This window comes from Triturus cristatus, chromosome 11 (genome assembly GCF_964204655.1).
Source record: "Triturus cristatus chromosome 11, aTriCri1.1, whole genome shotgun sequence".
In the NCBI taxonomy this organism is placed as follows: domain Eukaryota; kingdom Metazoa; phylum Chordata; class Amphibia; order Caudata; family Salamandridae; genus Triturus; species Triturus cristatus.
In genome coordinates, this window is record NC_140594.1 from 168,026,922 (window position 1) to 168,043,665 (window position 16,744).

At 42.4% G+C, this 16,744-nt stretch overlaps 1 protein-coding gene across 2 annotated transcripts in view; it reads left to right on the top strand.

The window, feature by feature from the left end:
• CAMKK2 (calcium/calmodulin dependent protein kinase kinase 2) overlaps positions 1–16,744 on the top strand; it is a 378,393-nt gene that overhangs the window by 170,005 nt on the left and 191,644 nt on the right. For both annotated transcript variants that reach the window (XM_085636376.1, XM_085636375.1), the window contains exon 2: positions 54–642. In XM_085636376.1, coding sequence (XP_085492502.1) covers positions 112–642 — 531 coding nt within the window. In that variant the 5' untranslated portion in view covers positions 54–111. The remainder of the gene's footprint in view (positions 1–53; positions 643–16,744) is intronic.

Consider the following 16,744-nt stretch of genomic DNA (forward strand, 5'->3'; position numbering starts at 1 on the left):
CTTGCGTTTCTTGTAGCATATATTTCTGCTAATGTATTGGTTTTTTTTTTCAGATTTGGAATCTCCTACAGACATAAGGGAGCAGTTTTGGACGAAGCTGAGACGTACACCATGTCATCATGTGTTTCAGCTAGGCTTACAGCGGAGAGGCCCATTTGCCAGGATGAAAACTGCCTCGAGGTCAAAAACCAACCTGACGTTGTCTGCAGTTTCTCATCGTTGAATCTTGACCTCGGCATGGAGTCTTTCATTGTGGTAACCGAGTACGACCAAAGCCCTCCTGACGGGGCTCAGGGCCAGAATGGACAGAAGGACATGGAAGCTGAGTTCATGGAACATTGCTCGGACTCAACCACTTCTGGCTTGGGCCTGCTTACCGAGCTGGGCGTCATCGAGGACACTCTTCCGGACCTCTCGGGAGAGTCAAAAGGATCAAGAGGCAAACTGACCATGTCCAACCGGAAATTGTCTCTGCAAGAGCGCTCTCAGTCAGCTCCATCAAGCAGTGGTACTGTGGACATGAACGGGCGATATATTTATCCCTCCCTCCCATATTCCCCGGTGACGTCACCTCATTCCTCTCCTCGGTTGCCACGGAGACCAACAGTAGAATCTCACAGGGTCTCGATCACAGGTTTCCAGGTAGGAGGAATAGTCATGTAAGGTTCACCACATTATTGTATAAGTATAGATGTGCTAGCTTATGAGCATTTGTGATGAGCAGATGCATTAAAGGCATCCCCCCACTTCCCAATGCAGTAATGTTGTCAGGCTCCATATTACATTTCAGATCAATTTCCTCTTTTCTTCGTTTTGTTCCTTTGGATATACAAAATACTGCTTTCCTCCGACCACTCATGCTTTTCTCTGAAGGGTGACCATGCTGCTGTCTCTGAGAATTAAATTAAAAAGGTGAAGATAATGCAATTTACCCAGGGGCGGCTCGGCTCCCCTGCCAAGGGGGAGGGGCGTCGCCCCACTGCTTTCAAATGAGTGATAAAATAAAATGATAATAACTAGTTATTATCATTTTATTTTCGGCAGCTGTGGACTGGGTTAGGGCCAGGTTGGGGTCACCAGGGGACGAGTGGTGGGCACACTCTAAGTGTGCATGACTGTTTAGCCTGCCATCTTGGGCCGGCCAAAAATTCATGCACACTTTGCATGCTCTCCATCAGGTTGCATTACACGTTCTGGTGAGGAACATGCCCAGGCTCCCATTCCCCGTCTGAGCGCCAAACCACATTGCAGCGTTGTGCTTGGCCTAGGGGAGGTAGCCTGTGTGTGCTTCCAGTTCCTGCTTCCGTTCTGTGATGTCGGCAGAGAAGCAGAGGAGAGCCGCGGACGGATGAAGAGGTAAGTGTTTGGGGTTTTTTTTTTTTTTTTTTTTCACCTCCACTCTCCCCTGCCTCGCCACCCCCATTCCCTCTCAGCCACCACTGAATTTACCAAATTTTTGTATGGATAAGTATTGATCTCTCTGGTTGGAGTGTGGGTTCCTCATGTTTGTGATGTAGTTAGGAGTTCATATTTCTCATTGTTGTATGTTTTTCAAGTATTCTTTGTGCTGTATAGGGGTTTAAAACAGCTAACTGCCATTTATAGACAATACATAACATTTACTACAAAGGTTAAACAAACTCGTCACTTGTAGTGCTCAGCACAAAGGTAAACTCATTCTAAACTCCATTACAAAACTGCTATTGCACCTACGTAATCCATCGACAATAGAAGCTAAGCGGATCTTGTTAGGGGTGTGCTAAGTAAAGATTTCTCTACCAAACCTTTGATGTTTAAAAAAATTTTTTTAATCTTAGTAAACTTCATAAATTGCGTAAAATAGAAAAAAAAGACAGAGTTAAAAATCTTGGCAAACTCTACTCCTCTTTGAGTAGGCGAATTCCCTCTACAAAAAGAAAAAGAAAGTTGTAAGTAAAGTGCGTGTGCAAAAGGTTTTAGCAGAAAACCTTCCTCTCATGCTAAGTTAGGACATTTGACAATCAAAACAGATTGAGGAGCAAAGCTTGGAAAATTTGTTTTATAGCATAGTGTCCATTCACCTTTAAAGTGAGGTTTCTTCTGTAAGGAATCCCTATGTAAATGTGAAAGATGACTCCATTGAGAGGCGGGGTGGCGTAGCGGTGTTTGAGGGCGCGTATCCTGGGCTGTCCGTCTCAATTAAATATATACCGATGGGTGCATCAGTTTTAGTTCAGAGTGGAAGGGCAGGTATTGGCTCACCGGAAATTTTCTGGGCAGAAACATAGGCTCGCCCTGGATATTCAGGGAGTTCTTCAAAGGACTACCACTCATATGTTATTTCCATCCATCTTATTTTACATTTTGTGAAAGCATTTTTCTTATGTAGGCTGTCTCCATGAGCAATGCTAAGCCCCCTGACCCTGAAGGGTCATCCGAGGAGGACAAGGAGTACCAGCTGTAAAAACAGAATATGTGACGTTACAACGCGATCAAAATGATCGCGGTACGTTACATTGCAGTTTTTACAACGCAAGCCGTTACAACGACTTGCGCTGGACTTAGGAATAGTATGATTTACTATTCCAACACCAGTCTACGTACAGTAGGGAAGGTGTTAGAATAGTAAATCATACTATTCCTTAGGTTAGAGCGTCATCCAGCGCAAGTCGTTGTAATGACTTGCGTTGTAATACCCGCGATGTAAAGGCATTGCAATGCAATGCCCGCGTGGTAATGGATGTTTCCCGTAAAAACATGATAAGAGCAAAGGAGCACACCTCTGCTGCCTCTAGTCCTGTCGTAATATATATGAACGCTGCACTTCCTTTCTTTCTGTGACGTCATTTCCCATTTGTGAGATTGAAGCAGTTCACAAAATGGAGGCCATCCTAAGCAAACACAAGTGTATACAGTATGGTAAAAAAATAAGGTACATGAAACGAGCTTTTATTGATAAACCTGGCAAAAGTGAAAGCATTAACATTAATGAGCACTATATTTAGTTTTTAGTAAAATGTGTATCTTCAGTTTATCGAACAGTGTTGCCAAACTGCAGCGTGATCGAAATGTTGGCCCTTAACCTAATATATATTTTGCAAGTCGAATCATGCCTAAATAGTGGGAGACATCCAACTATTACACAAATAGGGGTTGGCAGTGTCTACACTGCCCTCTAGGTACTGTACCGTGACTGGGAAATAGAGCCAGTATTTTCAAAGCCATCTGTACACGTACCCCTTTGGCACTGGTTTACATATTTTCGAGGTCAAACCTTTCCTTTGAAAAAGCTTGGAAAAGAATAAGGGAACAGGTTCTGTCACGTTTGCAAACGTAGACACCCAAAATACCTTCTGTGTAATTCCCAATTTGGTCAGAGTTTCAGTTATTCCCACAGTCCCCTCACTAGCTAAAATGTGATCCACTTTGTGGGTGTTAAAAGGCCTAAAAAAGGGAAATCTTTGTAGTATTGACAATTTCACAGGTAAATCCCAATTTTTAGGATACCATTGGTAGCAAACTCTAAATCTCATGATGTTCCTGCCTCTTAGAATTATAGATAGCTTTAGTACTGGTAATTTTGGGCATTGGAATACTGATGTGGTATTTCTGATCGACCCGTGATTGGAGACCTGCCATAGACCCAGCAGCTTTCAGCTTCAGAGATGTCAATGTAAGTGCTTCCTGAGGCCTCCACACATTAACTATCCCCTCCCAGTGCACCCGCCCCCCATGTTGGCACAGCAACGGGGAATTCTGACCTGAAATACATTAATATGAGCTCGTTTTTCATACCTGCAAATCACTGCAAAGAAGTAACTTATTTTTCTGATATTAATAGCTGTGGATTTTTCTTAGATTATACCTTTCCGCAAAAAAAGTATTTTAAAACTTGAATTTTGGAAGCTCATATGTGAACAATATATTTGGGAAACAACGTAGGTGTCTGTTAAGTGTAAGCTGTTGATGACAGAGTTGGTTGGAAAGTGAATTCCTTGAGTAGGCCATAATTGTCAACAATGGACTAACTGAGGGAAAGCCATAGGATGCCAACATTTCTTTTCTGAGAAGAACTTATTGTAATACTTAGGGTGTAATGGGAAACATAGTTTTGTTGTTCTGCAATTATCAATATTTTGTATTGGGATTCGAATTTAGATGTAAATATTTTATTGGTTAAAATTTGCCATCAGTGATGTTCAAGTGAGTAGCTTCTCTGTGGAACCTTTGAGCAAAGGTGTCAGGTGTGGAAGCCTATCCTCCCAATCTCCTCTAGTTCCCTAGACTTGATGCATGTGCAGCCAGCGTTGGGCTATCTGACCCGATGAAATGACCCACTGTATCAATGAAAACACAAGCCACTTTTCTGGCAACCCTGGTTTCTTTTTCAAGCTCCCTTTTCTGCCCAATAATTTTTTTGTGTTTAATTTAAAAAAGAGGCTACAATATAAAAAGGCTATTATTGATTCATGAAGTCTACCGCTGCCGTATTTTGATTTCAGGAATCCGAACGGTCACTTGCATCCACTTTCTGACGGCCCATATCTCTGTGGTTTGCCAGTGCAGAACCAAAGTTATACCAAAATCAAGTGAGAATTATTGCAGAAGTTCCATAAAAGGCAGAGCACCCAGATTCTGAATTACTCCACAAGCATGGACCAGCAAGCAGAGCAACATGCAATAACTTTCAAGGAAAAACGCAAAATTAACAATTTCATACAAATTCATGTTACAAAAAGGATATCATTTGACATCACAGTAAGCCTGTTGGCATGGATGACGAAAAGCTTGGTGTCCTCAGACAGTCCATCCAGTTGGGCTTCACTGGTTTCCTGCGGGCACCAACTGCTTCACTCTGGAACTTCAGGTCGGTCTTGAAGACCTGGGCAGTCTCTCATTAGCATCTGGCGGGGGATTCGCATCTCTGTGGACTTCTGGCAATAACGAGTCTCATGGACTGCTCCAGTGCCAGGCCTGCAATCGTGGAGCTTTGCAACCTTCAGCAGAGGGAGCTCTCTTCTTTGCTGCTTGGTTGCCAGCTGCTTCTGGAGGCCTTCCCACCAGTGACCTTATGAGCAGTCCGCTTTATTCTGGCCGCAGGTTTGCTTCAGTGGATCTTTCAGTCACTGCTTCGAGCTGTACAGGCATTGCTAAGCCCTGATAGTCTTCCAACTTCTAGGTCCTTCTTACACTCTCCAATTAAACAGCATGCAAACCTCCCCTTTTGTTGCAGCCATATAATACAACCACTCTCTGTCAGGACTGCCATACTGAGTTGAATCTTACTCAGTCTCTGCTTACCATTAGAGGGTTCATGTTTGCATCTTCCATCTCAAGGATGGTCACAGAGTGGCTACTTTGATTTAGCAACGTGTATTAGCTGTAGAACCCTGCACATCACTCACAACTCACTCCAGTATATTGTCTATTGAAGCCCCAATTGGCCTTGTCTGAGTCCCATCGCAGTGGCGGGAGCGGGCATACCTGTGTAAAGCCACAGTGAAAACAATAGTCATTGTCGTGTTCCTCTTCCCCAGCCATAAATCCTGCCATATAATTATGTACATTACTGCCAAGCACCATGGATCCCATAAAGAGCTTCAAGAACACACCTGCGATTTCCTTAACATTTTCCAAATATGACACACACTTAATGCACATGTGTGACATCCTTCCTGGGAATTATGGATTTTTTTACCTTCATTCAATGACCACTTGTACACTATCTCATCCTTGGGAGTAAAGTTGTTTTTAATGGCCCTCAGGAGGAAACACAAGAATGAAATATAAAATGGTTGTGTTGGAATAGGTGTGTTGTTGTTCTGAATTATCGTTTACTGTTATTCCACGACAAATCCACTGAGTACCATGGGGGTAGAACTGGGGGGTAGGTGGATCTGACGGTAACAATGCTTGTGTCTGTCTTTGATCAGGTGATTACATGGTTGTTTTTTCATCCTTGTTTCAAGAGTGATCCGGTGCTCAGATACTGGCTTAACACGGTGCTCATGAAGATGGTTGGCGAATAAAGGGGAATATCCTCTTGAACTTAGCTGATGAAGAATGATTACTCCGCACATGCATTGTTTCTCTGAGGATTGCTTCTATTTGATCCCTTAATTTAGCGATTAGCCTTCTAATGATTTAAATAAGGGCATGTTTTTGGCCTCCAGGTTGCATTAGCATAGTTCCCGTAAGTGAACTGCAGGGCTGATATTCAGTTATGTATGGTGAAGTCTGAAATACCGTCATTTTGAAGGGTTTTCACCTGCATCAATGGAAGAGCAGCGAAAGAAACTGTGCATGCCTGTTTAACTATTTCATTAAGTATTGCTGTGCTAACCACGACAGAGGAGTATATAGACCACTTGTAGCATGAGACAAGACATGCAGCATGCGTTCATCTTGGTATGGTTGCCATGGATACTGTAAGTGGCTTTATTTTGGATTGTAAAGTGGGGCCTGCAACCATTTATGATGAAACAGATATGTATCACAGTCTTCGGTGAAGGTATTTGTCAGAGCACAGAGGCTTTCACAAGTCGACTTCAAAGACTGGAGGAATAATTCATTCTAGGATACAGGCTTTTCTCCTATAATGGATTCTGTCCAGGTCAGGGGTATGAAATGAGTAGCGACTGAAGTTAGAGAATAGATCCGGAAGGAGACGTATAGTGGGGAGTTTTTGCTACTGTTAATGCTTGACCTTTGACCTACATTGGATATCAAATATCATTTCGTCCTGGTAGAAAGGCTAGTTTGGGGTGCAAATTTAAAACGGATCCACTTATTCCAGATTGACAGGCAGTGAAACGTACGTATTTTTCCAAAGATTCGGACTGCTTTTCATGTGCATACAGAGTTCCTAAAGGCTCACCTTTATTACTTTACTCTTTAATGTATTCATTAAACCAATACCAAATTAGATGTTGGAGAGAGGTGCAAATGTTCAAAATTATGCAGATGACGCACAGTTGTTCGTTCAATTAAGAGATTGTGCTTTGGTCTAAATTGAATTTACTGCTATAAAAACGAGGGTGAAAATTGGCTAATTTAAAATAATGTGAAATGTAAATGTCAAGGTACTTATAGAGTGCACTGTCACCAGACGGGCTCCTTGCGGTGTTGCCTTTGCGGTTTCCTGGCGCTGATACTCATACCGCTGTGGAACCCCTCCTGGCTTTCCCTGTGAAGTATCCACTCCTGGGCATCCCCAGGGTGAAGCCAGGCATCCTTAGCGCTGTTGGGGCCGGTGTGGAGGCTAAGCAAGCTATTGCCCAGAGTTGCAGCGTGGGGCCCGTGATTAGAATAGGCACCGAGGCGAGAATAGACAGGTCCGAGGAAATTGAGCCCGAGCCCCGCCGAGGCGGGAATTGAACCCTGGTCCCTGGCCAGAACTCTGCTTCAGGGTCTGCCGCTCTAACCATTGAGCCACACTCCAGATTGCATCTGAAAAATAAGCAGTGTATTCAGGTCCCTGTTGGATCTTTGCATTCGCCAAGTAGAAGCTCTGGAAGTTGCTTTAGGTCCTACATCATCCATGGAAGTATTGATAAATGTAGTGGCAGAAAAGTGGTACTTCAATATACATCACCTCTGTAGACTTCAGCCTTTTCAGGAAGAGGAGGAGAAAGTCAAAGTAGCAAAGACCAGACTCCCACATAAACTATTGTAATATTCCGCATCTCAATTGTACGAAATAAACGATAATAGAGTACAATGAATCCAAACAGCAGTGGGTAGAATTGGACAAGAATGCCTAGGAAAGACAATTACATAGACTTCACTATCTCCCAGTTGGTAAAATGATCTCCGTTAAGTCAACCATTCTATTCATCGGATACCTTTGGCTCTCCTGCTCCATTTTGCCTGCACAATCTGAGTAGTCCTCTTTGAAGCGTTCTTGGTAGTGAGGTTAAAGACTGCATTGTAGCCACTGCCACTGAAAACCAAGGGGCAGATTTACAAGCCCCTTGCGAGACATTTACGCCGCCGTTGCGTCACTTCTGTGACGCAGCGGCGGCGTAAACCATGCGCCATGTTGCGCCTTATTTACAACGTGACGCATCTAGGGAGATGCGACACGTTGTAAATCCCTGCGCTACATTAAACCTGCATCAGGTTTAATGTATGCACTGTGGGCGTTCTGTCGGAAAAAGCCTCGGAAAAGTGACGCAGTGAAATCTACAAGATTTCACTGAGTCACTTTTCCGACGCTGCTGCGTCAAAACCCTGCGCCTGCTTGAAGCAGGCGGAAGGCATGACGCAGCATGTTCTGTATGGGCAGCCCCTGAGCATTGCTGGAGTTGCGTCGTGCTTGCGACACGACTCCAGCAATGCGCCGCCCTTATGCCATCACATGCGTCACGCATCTGTTTATCCTTGCGCCATGATGCGCTGCATTGTAAATGCGGCGCATCTGTGGTGGTGCAAGGGTAAACTTGCGTGACGCATCTTTCCTGGCGCATCCCTGCTGATTTGCAGGGATGCGCCAGGAAACATAAATCTGCCCCCAAGTGTGTATCAGTATTTATGTAGCTCAAACTTTACTGGGGAACAATATGACTTTGTGCACTGGTGTCAGGAAAAGATAGAAGATCAAGTGTATCAAGCAGGCAGTTTAATCGTTGAATGACACAATGAGATTCCACTTGCATACAACATATTTTTAGGCTCGAGTAGATTAAGCCATTTACTCAGAATGATATGTTCTCCAGTCAAGTGTCGAGTCCGGGATTCAAATCAAGGTCCCTTGGTCCCAGTTTATCCACTAGAACAGCTCTCCTCTCAAGACTTTGAAGAATACAATGGAGGTAGATAAAATCCAGCGTTGTGTGAGAGGATAGCAACTCAGGATGACAAAGGAGCACCTCAGGAACCAGAAGGAACATAGAGGGATGTGTTGGAGAAAGAGGGATGTATTTGTCAGACCTAGAAATCTGAAATGCAAGCTTAGTTCCAATAGGTGTCCTGTATAGAACAAAATGAGTACGGTATGGATTTGCAAAATGCATTCTGCAAGAGTTTAAAGCTTCCTAAACAGTGGAGTGGATTACAATGTGAGTTGTGTAGATGGTACAAGCATTTCTGATAGTGCAGGGTGAGTCTCAAAAGATCGGGTCCTCTATATTGTTTGGTTGTTGTAAATGGGCAGAAATAAAAGGAATTATATGATTTTGTTGCAATGTACAGCTTGATTCCATAATTGATGTTCGCACAAATAAGAACAAAATGTTAATCTACATTTTGCTGGTGTTTATTCTGTGACGGGGGTCTTGAAATAGATTGTTTTTTGTCAACCGTGGAGTAAAGAGGTTGGAGGCTGGAAGGCGGGGGGCATTCTCAGAATCGTATTTATTTATTCATCTGTTTTCCAAGACAGTGTCTCATGGAACTAAAATCTATGTAAACACATCTGAAAATACAGTATTAATAGAAATAAAATCAGCATTAAAACAAACCCCTTACAAAACATAGTCAAAGTGCATTACAAATTGCAACAGGCACGACAAATACTTTCAGCGTACTATCTATAGACCACATATTCTGCACTCTTTACTAATGCCAGTGACGTGCAATAAGATTTCATAAACAACTTGCAAGACCACAGCTTTTAGCTAATAATTCAACCTCTTACTTTTCAAACAACCAAGTTGGGACAAAGTTGTAAAATAGCATGTTTCATATTGAAACCTATTTATTTTCTCTTAATTCTGGATTGTCTATGATTCCCTATCTTGGAACTCATCTCTCCCTATAGTCCTTCGGTTGCAGTGCCCGTGTCTCATTATTCACTGCCTCCCTGTCTCCATATTTCTGTCTCCCAGTGTCAGTATCTCCCTACCTCAAAGGCCATTTATCCCTGACCCTCTGTCCATCTCCTTGACCACGTATGTGTGTCTCCTGTCCCAGTGGCCATGTCTTCTGGTCCAAGTGTCTGATTCCCTCAGTTTCGGTGACCCTCATACTCTGTCCTATCCCAGGCCCCCTTTCCATGTGTCTGTCCTATTCAGGTGCCTGTTTGTCACTGTCCCTTGTTTCCTTGCCTAGTGCTTCTATCTCCTTATGCCAGAGTCAGTCTGTCCCTACCCCAGTGGATGTATTTCTCTGTTCCTGTTTGATGTTGTGAAAGATAATAGGGTCCAGGCTTGCCTGGGAGAATAGATGGTACATAATGCAATCATGAATTGTCCTAAGGTCAAGCTGCGGCTTATTTACACTCCTACTCTTGCTGAGGCTCAAGGAAAGATGAGGGGAATGTGTGGGAGGAATGACTCCACAGTGCAATGACGGGGACAAAATCAATCTCTTCATTCACAGTCATTCATTTAAAGAACTTCACACTTCTAATGGTAAGCCGTTCCCTAGATATTTAAGATGGTAAATTATTCAGTTAGCGAGGGCCCGCTCCATCTACTTTAAACAATGAGCCATCGCTGTGAATAACTCGGAAACTGCCTTCCCTCGCAAATAAGAATAACAGGCAACTTAGACCGGAAATGAAGAGTGATCCTAATGGTTGTAAGGCGGCTCTCTCCTAGTCAGTGGCGTAGCATGGGTGGGGCCATAGGGGCGGTTCCCCAGGGCAAAACATTCTTAGGGGCATTCTTTGGGGCACAAAAAGAAAACTGGAAGGATACTTGCCGTGCCCCGGGCGCTGGCAACCCACGCTACGCTGCTGCTGTGAATGTTACATGAATGATAGCATAACTTTAAGAAAAATTTGGAAACCAGGGAGCAGTTATTTAGATGGAATTGCCATGTGCCCTGCAGTCAAAAATTCTCATGGTGTGCCCTGATTTAAAAGTGGTAGACTTAGGGGTGGAATTAATTGAACTCCAAGGAGGCCACCATTCTTTAGAATACCGACGTGGGGCTTTCCTGTGGGCCTGGTATGTCCAGGGATTGACGAACTGGGAACAGGAGGTAGGAAAAGCAGGTGTACCTCCCTGAGGAGTGTTTGGAGGAAACATCTATCACAGATCTCATGTGAATGTCGATGAAGAGGAGACATTTCTTTCCATAGGGGCCATTTCAAAGTAGCTGTTCGGCTTCGGAGGGTGGACAGATTGGTGAAAGAGCTATGGCACCTCTGCTATGTTATGCTGTGTTCCCAGCACTGAGGGTCAAGTCTGTCACATAGTGGCTGAGACAAAAGCAGGTCATTCAAAAAGGCATGTTTTGAGTGATTTCCTGAATTTGTATTCTTCTCTTATCGATCTCAGTGATGAGGGTATTGAGTTCCAGAACTTTGGTGCAATGTGAGCAAATGAGTTACTTCCACTTCTTGCTTTCTTGATCTTTAGTACAGTAAGAAGTCTCTGATAAGTGGAACATAAAGGTCTTTTACGTTTGTAGGGGGTTAGCAACCACTGGATTAAAAGATAACTTTTATTGTGTATCACCCGGTGAGACAGACAGAGAGTTTTAAATTTGATTGTTTTGAGAACCGGCAGCCAGTGCAGCCCTGCCAAGGATGCAGAAACTGACCGAGACTTGGGGATCTTAAGACTAATGCGAGCGGCAGCATTCATAATGATTTGTAAGTGCTTGGTTACATATAGAGGCTTGCCAGGTAAACTGAGTTGCCATGGTCAAGCCGGGAGAGCACTAGGCCCTGGACTACTGTTCTTCGAGTGGCCTGAAGAAGCCAACTCGGAACCTTCCTTAGTGTCCTAAGAAGGCCAAAGCAGGCTTTCACACAAGGTCCATTTAGGCTTTTAACAAGAGAATGAATGCCTCTTTTTTGTTGGAAATGCTGCAGATAAGGACTTGCTTTTGTGTGCAGCAGTAGAAATATCGATTTTCCTGGTGTAGATTCTCATGTTAGCACCATTTATGACCTGTCCCCTGTGATCCCTGGTGGGTATTGCTAAGTTCGTTATTTACTAAGAAATTACTAAATTAGTAAATGTTTTCTGTTGTTTCATGAGGAGTTTGCAGACAATATATCAACATAAGCTAACCCTGTTGTTGAGCACTATCATGTGAAAGTCTTTGACTGTGTCTATTTGTGTGCACAACCTGTGCATCACACATCACATTACTTCTTGCATACTGTGTCCTGATGCCTGTTGAGGAAGGTAGCAAACCCAGTTCTCAGGTTTGTACAGTGCAATAGTGTATGAAACCCCTGAGTTTTAGTCACTTGAGGAGAACTTTTTAAATCCACTTGCTGACCACCCTGCCCAAGAGCGACAATGGTTGTACACATCATTACTGGCCTAAACAGAGTTACCAGGGGATTAGATCGTGTTCATTTCTTGCAAATCGACAGAAAATCAAATGGGGGCTCTTGTAAACTTCTACTAACGTGCGGTAAATTATAGAAAGGTATTTTCTATTCTGATATTAACTTTTGCCCATTTCTAATATTCACTATAATTGCCTTGCATGTAGTGCCGTCTAGACCAGTGTTAAATATAGAATTGTAAATTATAAAGACATTTGTGATTATGTTTGACTTCTCAGAACAAATTGACAATCTATGTATCTCCTTTTACCATGCCGAGTCGCTATCAGGCCTGAGATAGTGCCCCTACTAGCTATTCATGTGATTATGACAAGGATAGATTTGTGAGACCTTTTTTCGTTTTCCTATCTTTCTGGGTCCAGAGGATAAATAAATTGCTCTGAAGGTGAAGGGAAATCTAACAAGGGGTGAGGGACACAAATATTTTGGCTCTTCATCATTGGACCTTTATTATGGTACCCAGTATAAGATACAATAACAACAGGTGGTTTGTGGTGGCTTCTTGAAAGCTGGCGTGGAGGCATCAGGTTATTCAGTTTGGGACCTCTGACCCAAAACTTCATTGTCTAGTGGCTCCAGGAATGAGGGCCCGAAAAGTCACCTTTTTATTTCTGTTGTGGGAAATTCTCTTTTGGTCTTAGAAAGTTGCACTTATGTATTCTAATGACTCTGTTGCAGTTATAAAGTTATTGCTTGTGGTTGGTTAAACCCAGTGTGTAATCCGTAATAAAGTAAGTGCATGAGTTTAAAGTTTTTCTCAGAGGCCCCCAGCCGGTGCTACAGAATGGCAGAGGTGTTGAATAATACGGCTACTTAGTTTCCACCTCATCCTCTTTCTTCCACCACCACACACTTCCAGTCTCTTTATCTCATTCTTGCTGACTTTTTTTCATCTCTGCTTTCTCCCTTTGTCACTGCTTCCTATCTTTCTCTTTCTCTTTATTTCTCTTATTTCTGTCTTTTTTTTACCTTGCTCAAGGTTAAAGACTGTGATGAAAAATAAGTCTCGGTCTCCAAAAATGATTCATGGCGCCCATCTTCTGCTGCCACCAGCACAAATTACTCACTACTTCAATAGAACCTTAATGCCTATATCCCAGGTTCAATTATGTCAGAAGATTTTTAAGTAGGGCAATGTATGCAATTTGCACTGCTTCCTAGCACTGTTTGTTTGAGTATTGGGCTTATCCATGTATGTGTGTTTGGAGGATGGCTTATTTTGATCATGACAATCTTCCACAGAAGCCAATGTATGTGTGTGCCCTACCATCAGTGCAAGGAAAGGAGTCGAGCTTGTTTTGCATGTTTACATCCTAAAGTCATTGATCAGACCCCAGGAGTTAGCCTACTTTTGCACAAGTGGTTAAGTTTTATGTCCCTGTAGCACATCTCCTAAAGTCTGTAGATGGCTTTTCCCGGCACAAGATTCCTGACAGCGATGCTGTTGTAAGTAATGAGTGCTTGGCTTTAGATTGGAGTGAGAGTAGATGTTTTAAAGTTATTGGCAGAGTAGATCAGAATGTCGTCCTCCTTAGGTCTCTATGAGGCAAAGTCTTGTAGGGACTTCAGAAGCCAGGGTTGCTTGTCTCCATAGAAAGCATGCTTTACTCTTAGACATGGACAGCATAGGGACATAAGTCATTAGTCACAGAGTTTCTAAACTGCCCTCACAGTGATAGATATGAATGAAAGTCCATGCGATCTTTAGTCGATGTAAATCTTGCCTTGTGTGCTAAGTTGAAAACTCTCTGTTTAGCTCCATTGGGTGCAAGTGCCTGCATATCAGTCTTAGATCTTTGCTTCTTAAGCCGAACCTATGATTCGATGTGCTAGAGTCTGCTATGTTATAAATGATGCTAGGTGTAAAAAGCTGTGGTCTAGTATGATGTTATTTTATACAATTGGATTTTATGTATAGTAGTCTTATAAAATCATAATCATATTAATAATTTCTTTTTATGTAGCTTTTGTTAATGTATACCTGCCCTTCTTAAGTGCTTTAATTATGAAAATGTTATTATCGTGCCCCAAAGGAATTTCAAGGTGTTTTACAATTGCCATTTTAAGCTCAGGAAAATCACTACACTTTTAATTAGTTAAAAAGCCAACTTTTCAAGACATTTTGAAATTCAAGATGCATTCAAGGTAGCTGTAGGTAGTTGTATGACATTATATTGAGAAAAAACATATTGACACACACAGATATCTCCCAAAAATATCAAAAAGCTAAATATCACTACCCTATGATAAAACTGTAAAGACATAACTATTGATGACTAAAATATAGAGCACAAATATCTAAAAAACAATATCAAAAACAAAAAATAAAGAAATAACAACTATCGACAATGCATGAAAATTAAGGAAACATAACAGTAATCCTGAACACCAAAATGCCCTTATTCCCTTTTTCACTGTTCCTTCCTCTCTCCTTGCACTTTCATTCTTTTCCATTTGTCCTTTGCAATTTTTTCTTCTTTCTTCCTTCTCTCCTGTCGTGTGGTTCCTATAAATCTAAATATGATCTGCGCATTTAGACAACATAAACTGTGGGATTGGTGTCCAGACTGATTCCAGACACCCCCACAGAGTATGTTCGCCCGAGTACCAGCTAGCTCACAGTGCTACTGTAAACTCCTCTTACCAAGGAGAGAATAGTTCCTTGCAACTATCGAACATGACAACCCTGCCCCATCAGGGATCGTGGAAACATTACAGTACTTTTTGCTCAGTCACTCGTGCTCACTTTGTCTCAGAGAGATACACAGAATAAATGGTGGGGACGTTTTTAAATAAGCATTTATTGAACCAGAGTCATTCTAGTGTAAAATAGGTGTGCTGAAACAACCATAAGACAGAAACAGATATAAATGATTATAAGCACCAACAGAGTAAATGGATGGTAGATTTCTACCATAGTGCTAAAACAATGAATATATGCAAGCAAATAAGTACATGGCAGTAATAATGCGTACTCCTACGATGCAACCCTAACTAAATGTACCTAAGTGTACCTAGCATGTATGTAGGTGTAGAGTCAAGAATCCCCCTAGGATGAAGCCAACCCCATTGCCTGGTGTGAGAGAATGAACAACCCCGTCTTGGTCTCGAGATGGACACCCCGTGAGGGATGTCAGACCACTGTGTGCTGGAGTATCTGCGTGCAGGAACCTCAGCGTCTCACGTCAGTGTGTCAGCATGGAAGTCTTTCTCTTCTGCCTGCCCCAGCAAAGATACGGTGTTTATTTACCCAAAAGGTACCCTCAGGGGTTCTACCTTGCTGTGCCATGTCGGCCGAGGATGATGGAAGGGATGACCCTTATACATAGTTTTTATGCAGAATATGGTAATCCTGCTGTGATTCTGAGAATCCTCATGCATAATTAAAGAGGCTAGTTTTCTGGGAAAACCACACAATATTTTATACAGCACCTAACTAGGTAAAAGGTCAATACCAAAAACTGTTATGTAGTACAATGGCAGGGAAAATGTAGGTGAAAGGTTAGGTGACTACCCAGGCCGATAGTGGGGTACACTGCAAAACATAACACTCCCTTAATTTCTATCCTTCCTCCATAATTTGTTGCATCCTTTCTTCCATCCATTCATGCACTGATTTAAGTTTCATGATTGCCTGACATGTAATGCCCTTGAGCATAGTAGTGGCTGCAGAGTTATGGTTACTTGTAGAGAACTATGAAGTAAATATCTACTGCACAAAATATATTAATGCTGTTGGTCCTAGTAAAGGGTGTAATGTTTATGTTTAGAAAATAACTTTCTGATTTGTTTCCTTGTGGACATGGATCAGTGAACTTAAGGCCGATTAGACATGTAATGAAAGTATTTTGGGACTTGGCTTTCAAATGAGAGCTGTGCCATTCCATGTATTGCAAAACAAATAGGCCCAGTCTGACACTTACCTCATGGAGGTAATTTCTAATCGAGAATGAAGGGACAAAATTGATGCCTGGTTACCCCATAGGTGAACCTTTCCTGATACTGCTCTTAAATGCTTTAAGCTAATTTCCCAAGCTCTGGAACTCACTCCCGTTACCTATCATTCGCCTTCAGGCCCATACCCAATTTCGAAAGGCCCTGAAAATGTGGCTCTTCGCTCTTTAACTGAAGATGCAATGCTTCTCTAATATATTTCTGCTACTTTCTGCTCTCTGCTTTCCTTGTCTGAACTAACCTTTTTTTAGAGCCTTGATGCCATTGGTTATTTGTTGCGCTCCTATAAATCTGACTCATTCATTCATTCGTTAAGTTAAACTTGGGTTCTCCAGGAGCTACGTTTGTTGTTTAAAGTTTCATGTACCCTTATCTAATCCCCATATGAGGCAGTAGCTCAGGATAGTTTTCCATTTATCAGAAGTAGCTCTCATTATAGGAATAGTTGGCGACCCCAATGTAACACATGGGTGAGGGATGGCACTTTTAAGCTGTGCCATCCACCATTCAGACACAATGCAAAGTCAATACCAAAATACAAACATCCCATTAGCGTAT